The sequence below is a fragment of the Aphanomyces invadans genome, assembly GCF_000520115.1.
Source record: "Aphanomyces invadans strain NJM9701 unplaced genomic scaffold supercont1.11, whole genome shotgun sequence".
NCBI classification, from domain to species: Eukaryota; Oomycota; class Saprolegniomycetes; order Saprolegniales; family Verrucalvaceae; genus Aphanomyces; species Aphanomyces invadans.
Window position 1 is genome coordinate 809,528 of NW_008580156.1, and position 17,623 is coordinate 827,150.

Sequence of the window (17,623 nt, forward strand, 5' to 3'; positions counted from 1 at the left end):
TCCTCCACGGACATACACACCGCGGGACCCGCCTCCAACATCGCGTCGAAACGACGTCGATAGATATTCCCACCTATCCCACTCACTCCGGGGTCCCTGCGCCGCCGCTGACATCCCTTGCCGAACGGCCGCACTTAGTAATACTACTATGCCAACCGCGGAGCGAAGTGGACAAACACATGGGGGCAATGATGTACCGCATCGCAGTCCCAACAACTTGCCTGTCTACACCCACGTCGTCCCGCCGGTTCTCCACCTCCTCATCCACCTCGCGCGCAGAATGCACCGCGACGGACGCGACCATGGTCCATCCTGTGGGTGTAGAGGCCTCCCGACAAGACATTTTGTCTACACGAGGCCGTGTGGCAATACAGGAGCCAATCCGATTGCTACACATCGGGTGTCCTTGATGGGATTGGTTGAAAATAAAAGTTATAACCAATCACATGGAAGAAAGAACTCGCCATATTTGGCTACTATAGTAACCCACTGAGTTGCTTTACCGACCAGAACCAACTGACTCGTGCCCAGTTGTTTCCTCAATCGCATCCATCCGCTGAAGGACGCAGGCGCCAGGAGCGAGCGAGAGAGCGTGCGACAGAGACACTTCCGCGGCGGTATATGTACTACACCGACTCGCTCAACTACCAAAAGGAGGTGCAGACGAAGCAGCCCACGACAGGTACCACCAAGCACGGCCCCGACGCTCGTGGCCGATCGAATTCTCAACCAGGCAACGCCCCTTCCTCCCACATGAGCGTGAGTTCTTCCAATTCGTACGGCTCTGGCAACGGCAATTCCGCCGACGGCAGCAGCGCTTTGTATTTATTCCCGATGGTCGAGAAAATGTTTCGTATCAAGATCACTGAAGACATCGAGCGCGATCTGCGGTATCTCGGTCAGTCCCGCGCAGACGCGCTCATTTCCGAGTTTGACATGACGCCTGTCAAAGAACAAAAGGGAGTTCAGCTCTATGAACTGGCTGAGCAAGAATTCTACACGATGAAGGCCGTCGTCTTGACCCCCAAAGCCAGCATCCACGACGTGATGAACCTCATGGACATGGCGACCACCAACAGCTTCCGCGACACGATGGGAGACATCTTTGGCTCGCTCTTCCTTGACGGTGCCGTGCTGTACGCTTCTCCCAAGGACATTACTCGTCCCAACGAGAGTTTGACCGTCAACTGGATGGCCCTTCGGAGTTCCAAGTCGCACATGCCTCATCGTGACTACGTCTTCCTCAAGTACGGCGACTGCTTTGGCCGCGAATCGAGTCTCGACACCGATCCCCACGGCAGCACGAGCAACTCGTACGTCGGCGCGAGCATCTGGGAAAGCATCGAATTCGACGGATGCGGGCCCCTACCCGAGTCGCAGAACGTCGTGCGCCTCAAGTTTCGGCGGTGCGGTTTCGTAATTGAGGACAGCGTCACGAACGACTCGCTCAAGGTGTCGTTCTACTTGTCCGAGTCCCATCCCGGTCGATCCACTGTGAGCAACTTGACCAAGTCGTGGATGACCAGGCTCCTCCTGTGCGTGTCCGAGATCTCGGCGACGCTCATGACCAAACACTTGTCGGAGCAAACGTTGCTGGCGCGCCACGAGTTTACAAAGGACGGGTATTGCTGCTTCATTTGTCTCACAAAATTCACGTTGATGCGACGGAAGCACCACTGCCGCGTCTGTGGCGACGTTGTGTGTGGCAAATGCTCCCAGATGAAGTCGGTGCGCCAGAACGGGGTAAACAAAGACGTTCGCATCTGCCTCCAGTGCTCGAGCGCGTCGAGCGTTATGTCCATCAGCACGCGCAACTCGAGCACAAGCAGCAACGGCTTTGTCCAACCCAACCATAAAATCCGTGCCATGACGTCGTCCAGTTCGAGCAACTCACTCTTCAACGGCGGGGGCAGCAGCTCCGTCTCTTCGGCGGACAGCGCGTGCGGCCTCGACTACACAGAGGGCGCTTACCAGAAGCACAAGAACGTCATCTTGGAAGATACAGAGACCCCCAACTCGCGACAGGCGTCACCGAAGATTGTTCTCCAGCCGCATTACGCCGGATCGCCGAGCAACTCGTCCGCCGCGTCTTCTGGAGTGTCCCAAGTGCGCTACGGACCATCGACGTCATCCACGCCCAAACCCCAGCCGTCGTCGGACCTGATCTTGCTCGATCAAATCGACGTCCAGACGCTGCCATCGACGCTCGTCGCGCCGCCGCCATCGTCAAGTCCGAGCCTGACGCCGCCGTTGCTCACGATCTCGTCTTCGTCTACCACTGCTCTGCCGTCCAATGCTGTCATCAAGGAGAACTCGATCTACACGTACGCGCTGAGCTACTCGCTGCGCCAGGACTGGCCCAAGGCGCCGATGCCGCGCAACGAAGCTGCGCGCCTGCTCAAAGTGCGCAGCTTGTACCTCATGGACCCAGACAACCAGTTCCAGGACATGGTCGATGTGGCATCGACGACGCTGAGCTGCTCGATCGCAGCGATTTGTGTGATCGGCGACAAGACAGGGTTCATGCTGGCCAAGCTCGGCCTCGGGAAGCGCGAGGTATCGCGAAACATTTTGTTTGACGCGCACACGATCATGAGCACGACGCCAACAATCGTTCTCGATGCGACGCAGGACGCGCGGTTCGCGGAAAACCCGTTGGTCGTGGACGGGATTATCCATTTCTACGTCGGGATACCGCTCGTGACGTCGGACGGCATGGTCGTCGGGTCGTTCTCGGTCGCGGACCACGTCGCTCGGAAGGAACTGACCGGCGACCAACTCTACTTTTTGCAAAACTTGGCCAACTTAGCGCTGAGGGGGATTGAAAACAACACGGCCAAGTACACGAACCAGACGACGACGCTGTCGGCGAACCCGCTCTCGGACGTCGGCGGGAGCACCACAGCCACGTACTCGCAGGCGCTCGACGAGGACCTGGACTTGAAACGAGCCGCCAACACGATGCAGGAACTCCTCAACAAAGCGTATGCGACCCAGGTCAAGGTATCGATGGCGACGACGCCGGTGCATCACCACCAGTACGCCCCCAAGTGAACACCGTGACCAAGGCAAGCCGCATCCAGGATTGTACGACGTCGGGTTGTGTAGGCGTCCTAGTAGACGAGCTCGAGAGGTCGGGGAGAGCACGAAACCCACCATCAACATGCAGTGTGTATGTCAAGTGTGCGTCGCGGCGACACTCGATTGAAACGAAAATGGGATGCATTGTTTATGACGGTCCTGTGCGCGTGGATGCACACGAGGGAGGGCGCGTCGACTAATCCTCTTCGTCCGTTTCGATGCCCGCAAAAAAGTTCTCCAACCCTTCCTCGTAGTCGTCGTACACCTTGGGCTTGTTGTTCATGAGCTTGACGCCGCTGTCCAACAACGTTTCCAAGTGCGCCTTTTGTTTCCACTGCATCAACGTCTCTTCCAGTTCCATGCCGGCCTTCGTGATAAGCATGTCGACCACGCGCGGGTCCTTCACGTCGGCGTTCTTGCGGAAGAACGCTTGCACAGCCAAGCGTGCCTCCGACGGCTCCATGCTGATGTCATACAGAGTCAGCACGCGCGGCACTTGCTTCGTGATCTGTCGGTACAGCGTCACAGCCGGGTTCGACCCCCCCAGCTTTTCCGTCGCCAAACGCAGCGCCATGGCCAGCCAGACAAATAAAGTAAATGCCACCGTGACGGACGCCACTGGGACAAACAAATAGCGACCATATTCTAGTCGAGTTTTCGTGATATTTCACAATACGTGATGGAAAAATGGCCTGCTTTTGGGAGCTCCGACCTGTAGGTTCACTTGAAATATCTATAGTGGTTTACTCGAATACATTGACCCGTGTATTTAAATACATGGGGCATTCCTTGGGACAAATGTTTGAAAGCCAGGTGGGCCAAACCATCACGGGACCTGACGGCGCTACAATGAGCAACAACTTGACGGGCCGCTTGACAAAGGAACTTGCGGACATCGAAGCCGCGGGAACATTCAAGAAGGAGCGCGTGATCACGTCGGCGCAGGGACCTACGATCACTGTCGCCGCGCAGCCCGTGCTGAACTTTTGCGCGAACAATTACTTGGGCCTGGCCAACCACCCCGAAGTCGTCGAAGCTGCCAAAGCAACGTTGGACTCGCATGGATTTGGTCTCAGTTCGGTGCGATTCATCTGCGGGACGCAAGACATCCATAAAGAATTGGAGCGCAAGATTTCCGAGTTCCACGGGACCGACGACACGATCTTGTTTCCGTCGTGCTTTGACGCGAACGCGGGTTTGTTTGAAGCGATCTTGAACAACGAGGACGCCGTCATCTCGGACGAGCTCAACCACGCATCCATCATTGACGGCATCCGTCTATGCAAGGCCGAGCGCCATCGCTTCAAGCACATGGACTTAGCGGATCTCGAAGAAAAGCTCCAGGCGACACAACATTGCCGTACGCGCCTCATCGCAACCGACGGCGCATTCAGCATGGACGGCGATGTCGCACCACTCAAAGGCATTTGCGATCTTGCGGACAAGTATCCATTTTTGCATGGCGCATGCATCGCCAACTTTGCCTTGTAGGTACAACGCGCAAGTATTCATCGACGAGTGCCACGCGACGGGCTTCTTTGGACCTACCGGTCGTGGGAGCGACGAATACTGCGGCGTCCGTGGCCGCATCGATGTTCGTCAGAGATACGCGTGGAATGAATCGACTTGACGCTCTCGATAGATCATCAACTCGACGTTGGGCAAGGCGTTGGGTGGCGGAACTGGCGGCTACACGACGGGTCGCCAAGCCGTCATCGATATCCTTCGTCAACGAGCTCGGCCGTATTTGTTTTCGAACTCGGTTGCCCCGGCTGTTGTCGGCGCATCGCTCAAAGTCTTTGAGCTGCTGACTCGAACGTCCGAATATGTTGATACGATTCGCCGCAACACCCATCAATTTCGCGACGCCATGACGAAGGCGGGATTCACCTTGACTGGTCAACGGTGTGCACTATGAGCCAGCTCGTGCAGGGTGCTCATGCTTGTGATGGGATTTGTAGGGATCATCCGATTGTGGCCGTCATGGTGGGCGACGCCCGTCTTGCGTCCGTCTTGGCCGACGAGATGCTCAAGCACGGAATCTACGTCATTGGATTCAGTTTCCCGGTCGTGCCCAAGGGAAAAGCCCGCATTCGCGTCCAGATTTCGGCCGCACACACCACGGACGACGTCAACTGCTGCGTGGAAGCGTTCATTGCATCGGCTAGAGCTCTGAACCTTCTTCCTTGAGAGGCGCAGAGATCATTTTGTCCAATTAACGGTGTTTCCACGTTTTGAGCCAATTACTGTTGTTCAAAAGACGACAATTAGTGTCGTTGATGCATATTTTTAGCCAATCCAATATAAGCTTCGTCCATGCTCAAACTGAATCCGACACATCAAGATGAACACTGACGCGGTCTTGCTCGCGATCGCCGTCATCGGCCTCGTCACGACCTTTGGCATAACGCTATACCTTGTGGGGTACTTCCGCAGCGCGCCCGAGCCGACTGTAAGTCATATTCGATGGTCGTTTGCGTATTTCTTGAAGCCCCACATGCACCTGACGCCATAGGACTCGAATCATCGTCCGGCAGGCGCAGCGGCGGCAAATGCGCGCCAGCTTAATCGCGGCGAGCTTCGTGCATTGCGCCGTCGACGTCAAGGTGTTGCAGCTGTGAACGAGCGTGCAGAACAGAGAGAGCAAGACATGCAAGCAGAACATGCTGAAAACTTCGAAGGTGAGGAAGAAGAAGATGGCGGCGGCCCACGGTACGGCCCATCCATACGTTGGTACTTGAGTTTTCATGAAATAATCATTGCATTCGACCAGGGTTGCGGGCACGTCCAGAAAGGCGATGCAGAAGGAGCTCAAGCGGCAAGAACGCGAGCGCATGCGAAAGGTTGACGGATGTGGTCCCCATGATGTTGCGTATCCATGCGCTAAATCGTAGTTTGAAGCGTCCCGACGGGAAGAAGTCAAGCGACTGCGTGAAGCGAAAGAAGAGGTTCGAACCATGCAACCACACACGGTCAACATTCCTGCAGCATTGCCCCTCTAGGCACATCGCAAGAGATTGGAAGCTGCTGATGCCGACGAAGACGCTCGGGAAGCGGAACTGGAGGCCATGCGTCTTCGCCAAGAAGTAAAAGCCAAAGCCGACTTTGAAAGATGGCGTGCGTTTATGTCAGTCGACGACACGGGCGTCGACGCCGACATGGCTGACGACGAATCGGCCGAGAGCGAACGCTTGCATGCGGTTGCCGAGTACGTCCAAGTAAGGCGGCGCATGCATCGATCGAACTCGCGTTCGTATGTGTTGAATACACGGTAGAGTCTGAAAGTGGTGGTGCTGGAAGAGGTCGCGGCCGAGTTTGGGCTTCGCACGGAGGCTGTCAAGGACCATATCGAGAAGCTCGTGGCATCTGGGCGTCTCTCGGGCATCTTGGACGACCGCGGCAAGTTCATCACTCTCTCGGACGACGAAATGAATGCCGTCGCGCTGCACATTCAACGCAAAGGCCGCGTGACGTTGCACGAACTGGGACTCGAATGCAACCGCCTCATCCATGTCGATTGAGCGGCGATGACAGAATGACGACCCATCGCCGTGCCTCCATGACGGCGTCTTCCCTGGGCTAATTCAAGTAGATGTACCCAATGCATGGCCACGATCGTATTCGCCCATTTGCCGCTGCCTTTTTTTACACGAACAGTTTTGCTACAGCCCATGCAAGTAGAGCGATGCTGGTGCCACACAATCGTCGTCGTGTGGGTTTGCGACCGAGATGTGACTACAAGCGGCTCGCTCCTCTGCAGCGACCACGCGATGGGAACGATTCCAGATCGACCCGCGAGTAGATGCAAAATGGCTAGCATTAAGCAAAATGGCTAGCACTAAGGACGGGCGCGCGATGCTGCAAACGACTACGTGTCAAAGTACCACTCGGACGTCTTCCTTCGGTAGTTCAGCACAGGTTGCTGCGACGCAAGCTGCGCGAGTTTCTGCTTGTGCTGCTTCTCCGTGAGTGCCATGCGCTTCATCTCGAGAAAGTCGGCTTGTTTCAGCTTTTCTTGCTGGAGTTTGGCCTGCTGGTGCTGCGCAACGACTTCGACCTGGTTTCGCTTGGCGTCGAGCCTGCGCTTCTCTTGTTCGGCAAGTTCTTTTTGCAATGCTTCGTCCGACTCTTGTTGCATCCGCGCCATGTACGCCGCGTCAGCTGCCGCGTCCGCCACCTTCTGATGCTCCTTGCGCTCCATCTGGTCCCGGCGAGAATGCAGAACCTGCGCGAGAAGCTCTTCGCGGGCTTCGTCCTCGGCGCGGTGCTCTATAGTACCCACGATGAACATTTCATTGCGTCCGGCAGCCCATCCGTTGTACCAGCATCTCGCTTCGCCCATACTTCGTCCTCCATCTTTTTTCGAATCGCGTCCAAGTAGCTCAAGTCTTCGGCTTCGGTCGCCATTTGCTTTCGCAGCATCGCTTGATACTCCAACTGGTCGCGCTTGAATTTTTCCTGGAGGTCGCGCTCCCTCGCCTCGGCCTCTGCTTCTTGGCGCAATGCGAGCTGCAGGAGCTGCGAGTCGTACTCGCGCTCGCGGCGTGCCTCGCGCTCCGACAGGTCACTTCGAGTCTGGTTGAATTTCTTCACGTCCATGGCGCGCGCAACGGCCTTGCGCTTGATTTCCATGTCGAGCTCGTTTTCAATCTGCTCGTGGACCTTCCAGGTTGCCAGGAGATCTTTATCCTCCTGTTCCTTGATCGCCGCCTCTTCTGCCTACGACCATGGAGACTCACGACTGGATCCAGCTCGAGCAAGTTGACGTACCTGTCGCGCGTGAAAGAGGGACACCTGGGCGTCCAGAATCGTCTTGACTTCATGGTTGTTGGCCACGATCCGATCGAGGTCCGCTTTGTCCCGTGCATCCTTCTTTGCCTTGTCCAGCGCCCACAACTCGGCCATGCTCGCTTCGTACGCTTTTTCTTCTTCCTGGAGACGCCGCCGCTCTTCTAGTTGCTTCTCGCGATCTAAACACGAGCGGCTGAGACGAACACGATGGACGACACGCACCTTGCACGACTTGCGACAAGATAAACGCCGACTCGAGCGTGCGATTGTCGTCGCAGCTCTCGCGATACTGCTGTTGGCGCTTCGCTTCGACAAAGTTTTTCCGCGCGGCCTCGCGTCGAGTCTTCAGCTCGGTCGCACGAGCTATCATCTTCTGCTTGCGCTCCTCGGGGGTCTCAACGTTGTGCAGACACATTTGCTTCCACGTCTCCAACTCTGCGTTCATGAGAGACGCCAGTTTGAGTCGACGGGATGCCAAGTTGGACTCGTCCTGGTTCTTTAGCGTCTTGAGCACGGTCAACGTTTCTCGGACACCCGCCTTTTCATGGAGTTTCGTTTCCCAGTCCGCGCGAGCGTTCATGTGCGACAGGTCTTTCACGATACCAGTGTATGTGGAAAGTGCATCTTCACGATGACGCCGCTTCATGATGCTTTGTTCGCCGACACCTCGGGGCGCCGTTGCTTGGTTCGGTCGAGACATCGTCGGCGGCAAGCGGGATGGTCCAACGACGGGACCGCGTGCGTTACAACCAACTGAACAAGAACCGACGAGAACATTATAAATAGAGTCGTCGCCACCTCGATGCTTCTGCATTCGCGAGTAAGTTGCATCCCACCTGCATGAAGAGGCTTGCGATGGTTCGGCGGCGGCGCTTGCTCCTGTCGCCGTTGTGGCATTTTCGTAAATGGCGGTCGAAAATGACTAAAACGGGTGAATACAAATGAGATCTTTTGGAATCGGCCCATCAAGACGGCGTCATGGCTCGCACGGTGCCATCATGACCTCATAATCCGTGCACTGCTCCATCGTGCAGACCTGACTACCTCCAGGCGACTAGGACACCTGCGCCACCCACCCCCTCTCAGTGCATGAGTTGATCGAACAACAGTCGCACTCGACAGGACCAACACATACAACGATTGCAGCCTTCCTCCTGACGGACTTGTTTGCTTGCTGTGCTCCAACTAACTTGTCATACGCGCAGAAGATCGACACGAGAACTGGTATTCCCATGTGGACGCTACTGTTGCCATCGCTGGACGTCCCGGCCTCGTTCGGGATGGGGGCGCGATGTTAGGTTAAGGTCTATCTCTTCTATCTTATCTCACACGACATGGTGGGGTGGCAAGGCGTCGACGGAAGGCGGGTTCGTCGGCTGGGTGGCCGGTGGTGCTGTCGCTTGATGACTTCGTTCGATGGCATCCAGGGGAGGCAGCGGAACTGCACTCATCGCGGCGGCAACAAGGGTTTCGTTGTACACGGCTAGCTCGTCTCGATGGCTCTGCGCGTGCTTGACAGCCCATACGAACATTAGCGCAAGCAAGAACGTCTGAACAATGTAACTCCGGACCATTTCATCCAAACTTGGCTGGCTCTGCGCCGCGTACGTGCGGCTTCGGGCCTTTCGGTACTCCTCCGGGTCCCACGCAGAGAACCGCATAATCTCGTAGATTTGCTCCACCATGGTGAGCACGCCCAGTGCCATCATCCCGACAATGTACTGCCGAGCCGGCCTGAGGTCCGTGTCGTGGGCAGCCTTGAAACCCACGCAACCCACGTACACCCCAAATGCGTACCCCAGCAGCTTTCCGGTCGTCGCGACGGACGACTCGTCGTACAGCGGCGTGAACTCGAGCTCTTTCTTCATCCGGTCGTTCATGCCGGCAGCATTCTGAGCGGCAAAGTTGGCGAGGAACGCGCACTGCCCGAGCAATTTCATCGTGTGGATGATCAGAACAAACGATGCCCAGAGCTTGACGCGGCGGGCGGCCATCCCGAGTGGCGTGTCTTGGAGAATTGGATCGATGCGGCGAGCGCTCTCGGATGGAAACACAGCGCTTCGAATCGGATCATTTGGGCCTGCGTGGAAATGGATCATGCGGTGGTGGTCTTCGAGTTCCCTCATGCGACGAAGGGCCGCCGCAGTCGTAGACGAGTCGTCATCGCTGGAAAACACAGCAGGCGCAGAGTCGGCTACAGTCGGTATTTGTCGCACGAACAAGTGAATCGTGTGACCGTCTTCAACCTTCGAGTCTCCCAACGTCGTGCTGCCATCGAGCACTCGGCCTCGGTAGATGAGCCGTTGTCGCGATGATTCCACGCCGCTTTTGGCCTCGACGACGACATGTAGTTGATTGACGGACCAGTCGGGTGAACCAGACACGGGAAACACCTTGCCATTCAAGTCCAAGATGCGAATGTGGAGATTGCCGTCAGGGTCTTCTAACGGGTGCAATGGCGCCGCGGTAGATTCGGTCGAACAACAAGAAGCGGCAGCCTGATCATCGCTCGACGAGTGTTTCACATCATCTTCATCCCCCGCACTTTCGGCTACGGTTGTTGGTTGTGGGGCAGAGGATTTGGTCGGAGACTTCGGGGACGTTGGTGCAGCACCCCCATCGCTCGAGTTGCGACGACGCAGAGTGGACGTCCCAGGTGTGTCAGATGCAGCAACAAGCGCCGCATCCTGACGCGGGGTATCATCTTCATGTGCGTTTGGTAGCGCGATGTATCGCCCTGTGGCTCTTGGACTCAGGATGTGGCGGCTCATGCGCAGAAGTGCCGATGGCCGGAGTGCTCTCGCAAAGAATACAACAAATGTCTCTGGAATGTTGGTGCCCGAATGGGTTGTATTGCTACGTTTTTCGATATCAAGGGTTAAACGCAAACATAGACGCAGTGGATTGGTGGAATATTGTCCGTTCGAATTAAACGTGGTCATATCCGGCATTCGGCGAACGACCAGAGTTATCCGGATGGCACTGGTGCCATTTGCAAGCGTGGAAGAGGAGCTGGAAAATCGCATACTTGCCCTACGACAACGACGACGCCACGACGCGGGTGCTGTGCAACAAGCACGCAGAGTGCGCGCCGCCAGCGGCCACTTGGATCACGGGGATCGATCCCATCGTGGTTTCTTGAATCGGCTCAGGCAAGGAGCAGTACTTCTTGACCTCGACGTTGCCGAGCCGTCCGTGACTAAACACCTCTCGTCACTCCTTCTGCATGTACCGTATCGTCATGCACACGTACTCGGAGCGCCCACAGCTAAAGGCTTCGCCTTTGTCCGTAAGGAACAACGTGTGCGAACCACCTTGTGTCACACGAGATGTTTACCATCCGATTGTGGACGTGAAGAGCCTCTAGGCATGTGATACCTGCCGAAGCGTCGACAATTGTGTGGGACGCCAACGACTCGACTTTGTGCGGGTGCGAGTGACTGCGTCCATCGCCAAGGCCCAGTCGGCCGTATTCGCCACGACCAAACACGAATGCAGCCCCCGCACGGGTAACCACGGCCGTGTGCCACCCTCCGCACGACACAACTCTACCACTCTCGTCATGAATGCCGTACTTGTCTCGCCTTTGACCTTACCTCGCCGGCTCCTTGTCAAAGTACGCAACTTTGCGCGGGACGTGGATATCTGCTGTGTGACCGACCCCAAGCATCCCATAGTCCTCCTTTCCCCAACTACATCCACCGTAGTCAGGAATGGCATGATGTTCGCATACTTCGCACGTATAAACAGCGCCGGATTCGGTGATGGCGGCGGTGTGGAACGCCCCCGCTGATATCTGAACGACCTTCTCCATGCCAAACGATTCCGGTTCAATGCGCGTGGGAGTAAAGGCCGAAACGCCATCGGTTTCGATCTCGAGGTGAAGCCACTCGCGGCCGAGGCCCAACTGACCGTTGTCGCGACGGCCCCATGTATACACGTGCCCTTGCTCTACTCACACACACGATCAAGCAAGGCCCAAACACGAACGAAGGACCTACCTGAGAGAGCCACGGTGTGCGTTCCGCCTGGGAGAAGATGGCTAACGGTCAGCGACAGACTGCATCAAGAGAGTCGAAAGTACCGCAACTCAGTGACACAATCTTGTCTGTGGAATTGCCAGGTATAACTTTGCACAGCACGGGCGTTGCTTGATGGAGGTGTTCGATCAAGTCGGCAGAGAGACCGAGTTGACCCCAATGCGCTTCGCCCCACATGTACACTTGACCTGCACGAACGCGAACGGTCACGCGGATCCGACAAGGCCGATGATGGAACTCACCTTGGTCCGTGACCGCACCAGAATGGCATCCGCCCGCGGACACGTGCACCAACTTGATCTTGCACTCGTCGAAGAATGGAACTTTGGTTGGGAGGTTTGTGCTCTTGTGATGCCCGAGACCGAGCTGTCCCATCTGTCCCCATCCCCACGAGTACACGTCGCCGGTGGTCGTCAGCGCCAGTGTATGACGCGAGCCGCATGAAATCATAACGCTGTCCAGCCCACGCAGTGCACCCACTTGTTGTGGCTGGTTCGAGCTCGATACACCTTCGATGGACGTTCCGGTCGGCTTCTTCTTCTCCCCACGGCCCAACTGTCCGTCGTCATTGCATCCAAAAGTCAGTATCGAGCACTCCACCACGACGCTGCTTGTGGTGGCATTCTGTCCTTGCGCTGAAGCGTCGACCATCACCCAGCAGTCGCGTATTCCGTCAATGTGGAATTCCATCGACAATACTCTTGTAAGTGCGAGATCTCGTACGTTAAAGGACCTCGTTGGCGGACTTTCTCGAGATGTTCAACCGTACTTAAGAATGGAAGATGGCCTTTCGACGACGATTGCATCAGCGGGTAATTCCACGGCGACTGGTGATCGCGATGCCTTCGCGCGCCGTGTGCTCGATCGATCGTGTGGCGAGTGGCACAACGGCATATCGTAACGAAAGAATGAATCCAAGCGTAGCATCATGTGGAGTTACTAGGACGTTTTGTGCTGACCGTGGAAGTCTTGATCGAACCAACTCCTGATTTAAGTTGATAAACCTGTCGTGGGGCTGCTGCGCGGCAAGGACATCATGGTGCTCCTTTGGTTGGCAAGCTGCAAAACGTGGCGAGTGGGGTTTGTTCTGCACAGCAAAGCAGTATGGTGGCGCTCAATATTGTGTGTTCGCTAAATTTAGCGGAGCTGCTATCACAAGTCCATTCCGTTCATCGCCACGAGACCAGCATGTGCGATTCATTCTACCTTTCGAATTCAAAAGCGCAAGAGCATGCCTTCTCCATCATTTTTTACAGTCGCCACAGTCCTCGCTTCACTTGGCTTCGTCGCGGGGCACGGCATCATGAGTGTACCACAGGCCGAATTCGACGCCTCCGTCATGCGCACCAAATATGTGGCTACCATTCAAGCCAACTTCCCTGGCAAGTTCAATGGCTCGCCATCAAGCAATGCGGCGGCGTTCACCAAGGCCTTCAGCGACCAAATGGCGACGGGATTCAAGACCCTGCGAGCCATGCTCGATCCACACGGACCAGACTGTGGTTACACAAAGCTAAACGTCCCTGCCAAGCCGATTCCTACCGACGGCAAAGTCGTGTGGCAGAACCCAGACACTGGCGAAGGCTTTGTCCCATCGCACACGGTACATACACATCTCAACCCCTCTTTTGCCGTTTGTGACTTCGTCGCAGGGACCGTGCGAGATCTGGCTCGACAACACCCGCGTCTTTCAAAACGAAAACTGTGCCGCCAACTTTCCCGAGAAGCCTGCCGCCCAATTGCCCGTCGACTTTTCGTCGTGCATCGGGTCGTGCACGATTCGCTTCTACTGGCTCGCCCTGCACGAAGACCTGTGGCAAGTTTACAGTACGTGCCTTCCACGGCTTTCATTCAGGAAGTCACGCCTTGTGTAGAAAACTGCGCCCCCCTTGTTGGCCTTGCTGCTTCGCCCACCGTCGTGCCGTCCAAGCCGACGCCGCCCACCCCAACTATGTCGCTCCCTCCTTTTGACGACCTCGATTGTGACCCATAACATTGAAATGAACCACGTGGTCTTGGGTGTTCCTTCACCGATGGGTTGCATGCACTACCTTGTGGCGGGATGCTCACGTGCTGATGCCCGCAACAATCAAACCAACAGTTTGAATCTCTTCGAAGGGATGGCAGCCGCCTTGAAGAGATATCCACCATGTCCATAAAATCGGCGCATTCGCGCGAAACCATGTTGCCAGCCCAATCTGCGTATACATCCCAGGCGTCGTTGCATGGAGGCTTGTCAGCCACGTACGGTCAGCAAGCGCTGTTTCGTGTTCATTCGCGGTCGAGATGTCCACGATTGAGCGAAAAAACCGCGTGGAACACTGTGCGCCTTGGACATTTACAATTTTGCTGGATGGTCCACTCCAGCATGGCGTGCGCGAGCGGGGAAGAGGCCCATGCGTTTCTTGAATTGCGATCGGTCGCCAATCACAGTTGCGTCGACGCCAGGATGGGGCGGAATGTTGTCGGTGGGGGCGAAGATCTGGACACTCAATCGATGCCTCGACGCTGGATTCACCAACCTGCCATAGACCACATCCACGACACTTGCCAACGTTAGCGTCGGCACCACCGCGGCGACCTTTTCTCGAAGTCCAAAATCGTACGATTCGCTTGTGATGTCGTGCCACAACCGGTCACAGTCTTGTTCGTACGTCTTGGGCGCTTCCACCAGCTGTGCCACCACGGAGGCTTGATGTTGCTAACGCGACAGAATGAATGGGTTGACTTCGTTACGAAGCATCTCCCACGTGCACACCTGAAAATCGTCGTCGCCGTCCACCAGCGATCGTTGCAGCTGCGAATGAAACGCGCGGCAGAACTCGTCCACGCGCGCTTGCAAATGCAACGGCGAGTATTTGTTGGATTGGATGCTGATGTACACGTACACCACGTTGTGCGAAATGTACTGGCCGCTCGAAACGAGGTACCCGAGTTGCTCGTTGGTTCGAAGCGTTGAAAAACACGGCACTTTGATCAATTGGGCCAACAGAGCACTCGTCGCGCGCATCGTCGGCGAGTCCTCACCCAGCTGGTACAGCACATTCACAGCCCCGTTTGGGTTGGACTTGTTTGGGTTTCGTTCGCGCACGACGTAGTTTCCATCGAGTCGGATGTTTCGGCGAGGTGGGGCGACAGTCGGTGCGCAGGACCTTGCCATCCATTCGCTCGTATTGCCCCGAACGGCCTGCAACGCGCGGTCCACGCATGCCATTAATTCCTGCGCCTGGCTCTACAACGACACCCACACGTGGCTCATCAGAACCCGTTGCCGCTGCGCGACATGCAGTTGAAGTACCTTATCCACGTTTCCATAGACAAAGCCCTCGGTGAACCCGGACTGGAGTAGCACCATCGCATGCTCGACGAGGCTCTCCCACGTCACGGAGGAACCATGACCCCCAGCCACTGCCAGCTTTTCCGGCGTTGACCATGCTGGTGTCGTCAAGTGCCACGACCGGACTTGGATCGCATGGACATGAGGCTCGTCCAGAGCTGCGTTCGCATACCCCCGCACGAGCTTGTCCTTGAGACGATGGAAACTCGGCTCCATCAGTCGCGGATTAACGACAATCTCGAGCACCTTTGCCACGACCAGCGACAGCGTGTCGCTGTAGCCGTCCATGTGCAGGGTGACTCCAGTTGGGGACGTGGACACAGATACTTTCATTCCGGCCACGTCGGCGTCATACAGGTCTTGTGCAACTTTATCCCGAACGCATGAAGCAAACAATTCCGTGAGGACCGCGTGCATGGGCGATGCATACACGAGGGAGTGGTAGAACTTGAGGCGAAGGCTTGTCTTGGGCTTCCCAAAGCTGTTGCCTGGTTTGAGCCAGAGACGGCACTGGTGATCGTCGCGGAGTACGTGCATGTCTTTGAACGACGCGGTCGACGACGATGGCATCAGGTCAAACGACAGGGGAATGAAAGGGTTGGTTGGGGGTGGAAGGTAGAGGGCCGACGAGTCAGACAGCAACGACGGATCGACCGATTCAACAAGCAACGGCGAGTCGGAATACGCTGCGTGCAGCCACGGTTCGGTCGCCACTGGCGTGACTGTTTTGCTGACGAGAGTCAAGCGCACACGAGATGGGTCCATGAGCTTGAGCAGACTGCGGACGCCTGCATCGTCATGGTGGTCCAGGAGGGACGGACCAACGATGACGGATTCGACAGGAAACGTTTGTATGTTGGATGTCAGCCACGAAACGTAGTGGATCGGCTGTTCTTGGTTGCGAAAGCGAAAACGAAGGTTCGCGAGGGCCTGAGCCTCCTCAAAATATGACGCGAGTAGATCGGGCGGCGCTGCAGACACGAGGTTGATGAAGTGGAAGCACGCCTGAGCCATGGTTTGATAGTTGGCAACGCCCTACATGTCACGGCGTAAACAGGTAACTTTTTTCGCTCTGTGATCATGCGCACCTCGTCCGTGAGGGTGATCTTGATGGAGAACATGGCCCAGTCGGAGAAATCCTTGGTGAGCCCAGCCGTGAGCGAGTTGGCGTAACCCATCGCCTTGAAATACGCCAAGAGGGACCCATGGCCTTCGTACCCGAACAGGTACGCGAGCATACGGTGCGGCTTCGTCAAGTATTGTGCCCGAACCGGAGGCAGGGGGAACGACAGTTCAAGCAAACGCACGTCCTTTACTGGGACGACTTGGATTTCACGACCTTGCTGAGGCTGTTCGTAGGGATGGCAGCCGTCTAGGGTATTCGTCCAACAGAATCTTATGTCGCGTGCCATGAACCAATATCATCACGTCGAAGTACCGGCGACACGTGGCGACTCGACGCTATTGTTTGCCACGGGTGAAAAAAGCGTCGTGGCCCAGTCTTCGAGCACGTTCAAGTCTTCTTTGCCGTACACGACGAGTTTCATCGCGTTTGCAGAGTAGTGCCGGTCGTAGAACGCCAAAAGCTCTGGATGGGGTTTGAGATGCGCCAAGGGTGGCGAAAACACACCTTTGCGGATATCCACGCCTTGTGCTCGCGGACGATGCCCGAGAGTCGTCAAGTTACCCGTTCCAAACTTGTGAAAGGGGTGCACTGGGTTTGACAACGATTTACTCAGCTGGTACAGTCGCCGCGCGTCGTTTTGGTAGTTCTTGGCATTTTCGGCGTCCACGGCATGCATCTCACGTTCGGTTACAGTTGGTGTGAACAGAGGTGAAATAAAGAATTGGGCAAACCGATCCAACGCTCCATGGAGATGGGCCGGCCCCACATCGAAATAATAGTTTGTATCGACCGCCGATGTGGACGCATTGCTTCGACCGCCTTCACAACGTTAGTATTCCGTACGAACCATGAACGAACTCACCGTGTGCGCTCAAGAACTTCTTGTACGACGTCTCATCAGGAAACTTTTCTGTGCCAAGGAACAACATGTGCTCGAGAAAGTGCGCGAGCCCAGGAATGTTGGCAGGATCGCTCTGATGTCCGACTTGCACAGCCATTGCAGCCGCCGCTTTCTCCGTTGTAGCGTCGCTGACTAGTAGGACTTGTAGATGGTTCGGGAGAGTCAGAGCACGATACAATCGTGTGTCCTGGAATGGCACCTCGATGCCATTACACCACTTGCTGCCACCTCGAGACCAAAAGGCGGACGGCCGCATCAACGTCTTGATGAGGAACTTGTCTGATATCCGGACCGAGAATATTTCTTTGATGTTGGTAATTTGATATAAACCAAAATATCCACCGGAT

The 17,623-nt window shown here is 56.1% G+C and overlaps 9 protein-coding genes across 29 annotated transcripts; 4 read left to right on the forward strand and 5 right to left on the reverse strand.

Moving 5' to 3' along the window:
- Positions 1-506: 506 nt before the first annotated feature.
- On the forward strand, positions 507-3,680 carry H310_06355 (hypothetical protein). The gene has a single exon (XM_008871379.1). The coding sequence runs from the start codon at positions 622-624 to the stop codon at positions 3,052-3,054; it is 2,433 nt and encodes an 810-aa protein (XP_008869601.1). The 5' UTR covers positions 507-621; the 3' UTR covers positions 3,055-3,680.
- Positions 3,278-3,655, reverse strand: H310_06356 (hypothetical protein; the record flags this gene model as incomplete). Its single annotated transcript, XM_008871380.1, has 1 exon — positions 3,278-3,655. The coding sequence occupies one exon, from the start codon at positions 3,653-3,655 to the stop codon at positions 3,278-3,280; it is 378 nt and encodes a 125-aa protein (XP_008869602.1).
- A 209-nt stretch (positions 3,681-3,889) lies between the features above and the next one.
- H310_06357 lies at positions 3,890-5,378 on the forward strand. 2 transcript variants are annotated; one of them, XM_008871381.1, is made up of 4 exons: positions 3,890-4,526; positions 4,573-4,675; positions 4,724-4,986; positions 5,043-5,378. In XM_008871381.1, exons 1-4 carry the CDS (start codon positions 3,931-3,933, stop codon positions 5,269-5,271), a joined length of 1,191 nt encoding a protein of 396 aa, XP_008869603.1. In that variant the 5' UTR covers positions 3,890-3,930; the 3' UTR covers positions 5,272-5,378. The 2 variants fall into 2 exon arrangements, with proteins under 2 accessions (XP_008869603.1, XP_008869604.1); XM_008871382.1 differs by having other exon boundaries at positions 4,724-5,378.
- Positions 5,379-5,390: 12 nt separating this feature from the next.
- H310_06358 lies at positions 5,391-6,744 on the forward strand. Of its 2 annotated transcripts, XM_008871383.1 has the most exons (6): positions 5,391-5,533; positions 5,597-5,793; positions 5,855-5,924; positions 5,976-6,029; positions 6,084-6,299; positions 6,357-6,744. In XM_008871383.1, exons 1-6 carry the CDS (start codon positions 5,426-5,428, stop codon positions 6,600-6,602), a joined length of 891 nt encoding a protein of 296 aa, XP_008869605.1. In that variant the 5' UTR covers positions 5,391-5,425; the 3' UTR covers positions 6,603-6,744. The 2 variants fall into 2 exon arrangements, with proteins under 2 accessions (XP_008869605.1, XP_008869606.1); XM_008871384.1 differs by having other exon boundaries at positions 6,084-6,744.
- A 134-nt stretch (positions 6,745-6,878) lies between these two features.
- Positions 6,879-8,786, reverse strand: H310_06359 (hypothetical protein). The gene is made up of 5 exons (XM_008871385.1): positions 8,709-8,786; positions 8,095-8,625; positions 7,852-8,051; positions 7,404-7,800; positions 6,879-7,350 (listed from the first exon to the last, which is right to left on the reverse strand). The coding sequence occupies exons 1-5, from the start codon at positions 8,767-8,769 to the stop codon at positions 6,950-6,952; spliced, it is 1,590 nt and encodes a 529-aa protein (XP_008869607.1). The 5' UTR covers positions 8,770-8,786; the 3' UTR covers positions 6,879-6,949.
- A 340-nt stretch (positions 8,787-9,126) lies between these two features.
- On the reverse strand, positions 9,127-10,680 carry H310_06360 (hypothetical protein). Its single transcript, XM_008871386.1, has one exon. It carries the CDS (start codon positions 10,641-10,643, stop codon positions 9,198-9,200), a length of 1,446 nt encoding a protein of 481 aa, XP_008869608.1. The 5' UTR covers positions 10,644-10,680; the 3' UTR covers positions 9,127-9,197.
- A 77-nt stretch (positions 10,681-10,757) lies between these two features.
- Positions 10,758-12,847, reverse strand: H310_06361 (hypothetical protein). Of its 18 annotated transcripts, XM_008871389.1 has the most exons (8): positions 12,155-12,626; positions 11,957-12,100; positions 11,874-11,900; positions 11,613-11,823; positions 11,469-11,564; positions 11,251-11,420; positions 11,126-11,186; positions 10,758-11,071 (listed from the first exon to the last, which is right to left on the reverse strand). In XM_008871389.1, the coding sequence occupies exons 1-8, from the start codon at positions 12,600-12,602 to the stop codon at positions 10,906-10,908; spliced, it is 1,323 nt and encodes a 440-aa protein (XP_008869611.1). In that variant the 5' UTR covers positions 12,603-12,626; the 3' UTR covers positions 10,758-10,905. The 18 variants fall into 18 exon arrangements, with proteins under 18 accessions (XP_008869611.1, XP_008869626.1, XP_008869610.1 ...); XM_008871404.1 differs by having other exon boundaries at positions 11,251-11,564; XM_008871388.1 differs by having other exon boundaries at positions 11,469-11,823.
- A 368-nt stretch (positions 12,848-13,215) lies between these two features.
- On the forward strand, positions 13,216-13,905 carry H310_06362 (hypothetical protein; the record flags this gene model as incomplete). Its single annotated transcript, XM_008871405.1, has 3 exons — positions 13,216-13,515; positions 13,565-13,739; positions 13,787-13,905. 3 exons carry the CDS (start codon positions 13,216-13,218, stop codon positions 13,903-13,905), a joined length of 594 nt encoding a protein of 197 aa, XP_008869627.1.
- Positions 13,906-14,062: 157 nt separating this feature from the next.
- H310_06363 lies at positions 14,063-17,566 on the reverse strand. Of its 2 annotated transcripts, XM_008871406.1 has the most exons (7): positions 17,238-17,566; positions 16,880-17,194; positions 16,688-16,837; positions 16,338-16,621; positions 15,211-16,284; positions 14,671-15,144; positions 14,063-14,613 (listed from the first exon to the last, which is right to left on the reverse strand). In XM_008871406.1, exons 1-7 carry the CDS (start codon positions 17,530-17,532, stop codon positions 14,251-14,253), a joined length of 2,955 nt encoding a protein of 984 aa, XP_008869628.1. In that variant the 5' UTR covers positions 17,533-17,566; the 3' UTR covers positions 14,063-14,250. The 2 variants fall into 2 exon arrangements, with proteins under 2 accessions (XP_008869628.1, XP_008869629.1); XM_008871407.1 differs by lacking the exons at positions 16,688-16,837; positions 16,880-17,194; positions 17,238-17,566 and having other exon boundaries at positions 16,338-16,674.
- Positions 17,567-17,623: the final 57 nt, after the last annotated feature.

Excerpts from the sequence above, each read along its gene's own strand:
- H310_06355 (XM_008871379.1), top strand. The coding sequence starts at position 622 with ATGTACTACACCGACTCGCTCAACTACCAAAAGGAGGTGCAGACGAAG.
- H310_06357 (XM_008871381.1), top strand. The coding sequence starts at position 3,931 with ATGAGCAACAACTTGACGGGCCGCTTGACAAAGGAACTTGCGGACATC. Across the intron at positions 4,676-4,723 it reads GCGTCCGTGGCCGCATCGAT|ATCATCAACTCGACGTTGGG; the intron begins GTTCGTCAGAGA and ends CGCTCTCGATAG. Across the intron at positions 4,987-5,042 it reads TTCACCTTGACTGGTCAACG|GGATCATCCGATTGTGGCCG; the intron begins GTGTGCACTATG and ends TGGGATTTGTAG.
- H310_06358 (XM_008871383.1), top strand. The coding sequence starts at position 5,426 with ATGAACACTGACGCGGTCTTGCTCGCGATCGCCGTCATCGGCCTCGTC. Across the intron at positions 5,534-5,596 it reads GCAGCGCGCCCGAGCCGACT|GACTCGAATCATCGTCCGGC; the intron begins GTAAGTCATATT and ends CTGACGCCATAG. Across the intron at positions 6,300-6,356 it reads CGGTTGCCGAGTACGTCCAA|AGTCTGAAAGTGGTGGTGCT; the intron begins GTAAGGCGGCGC and ends AATACACGGTAG.
- H310_06359 (XM_008871385.1), bottom strand. The coding sequence starts at position 8,769 with ATGCCACAACGGCGACAGGAGCAAGCGCCGCCGCCGAACCATCGCAAG. Across the intron at positions 8,052-8,094 it reads CTTGTCGCAAGTCGTGCAAG|ATCGCGAGAAGCAACTAGAA; the intron begins GTGCGTGTCGTC and ends GCTCGTGTTTAG. Across the intron at positions 7,801-7,851 it reads CCCTCTTTCACGCGCGACAG|GCAGAAGAGGCGGCGATCAA; the intron begins GTACGTCAACTT and ends CCATGGTCGTAG.
- H310_06360 (XM_008871386.1), bottom strand. The coding sequence starts at position 10,643 with ATGAGCCGCCACATCCTGAGTCCAAGAGCCACAGGGCGATACATCGCG.
- H310_06361 (XM_008871387.1), bottom strand. The coding sequence starts at position 12,602 with ATGGAATTCCACATTGACGGAATACGCGACTGCTGGGTGATGGTCGAC. Across the intron at positions 11,824-11,873 it reads GCACACCGTGGCTCTCTCAG|AGCAAGGGCACGTGTATACA; the intron begins GTAGGTCCTTCG and ends GTGTGTGAGTAG. Across the intron at positions 11,072-11,125 it reads TTTAGCTGTGGGCGCTCCGA|TCACGGACGGCTCGGCAACG; the intron begins GTACGTGTGCAT and ends AGAGGTGTTTAG.
- H310_06363 (XM_008871406.1), bottom strand. The coding sequence starts at position 17,532 with ATGCGGCCGTCCGCCTTTTGGTCTCGAGGTGGCAGCAAGTGGTGTAAT. Across the intron at positions 17,195-17,237 it reads GAAGTTCTTGAGCGCACACG|GCGGTCGAAGCAATGCGTCC; the intron begins GTGAGTTCGTTC and ends AACGTTGTGAAG. Across the intron at positions 16,838-16,879 it reads AGGCGTGGATATCCGCAAAG|AGCTTTTGGCGTTCTACGAC; the intron begins GTGTGTTTTCGC and ends AACCCCATCCAG.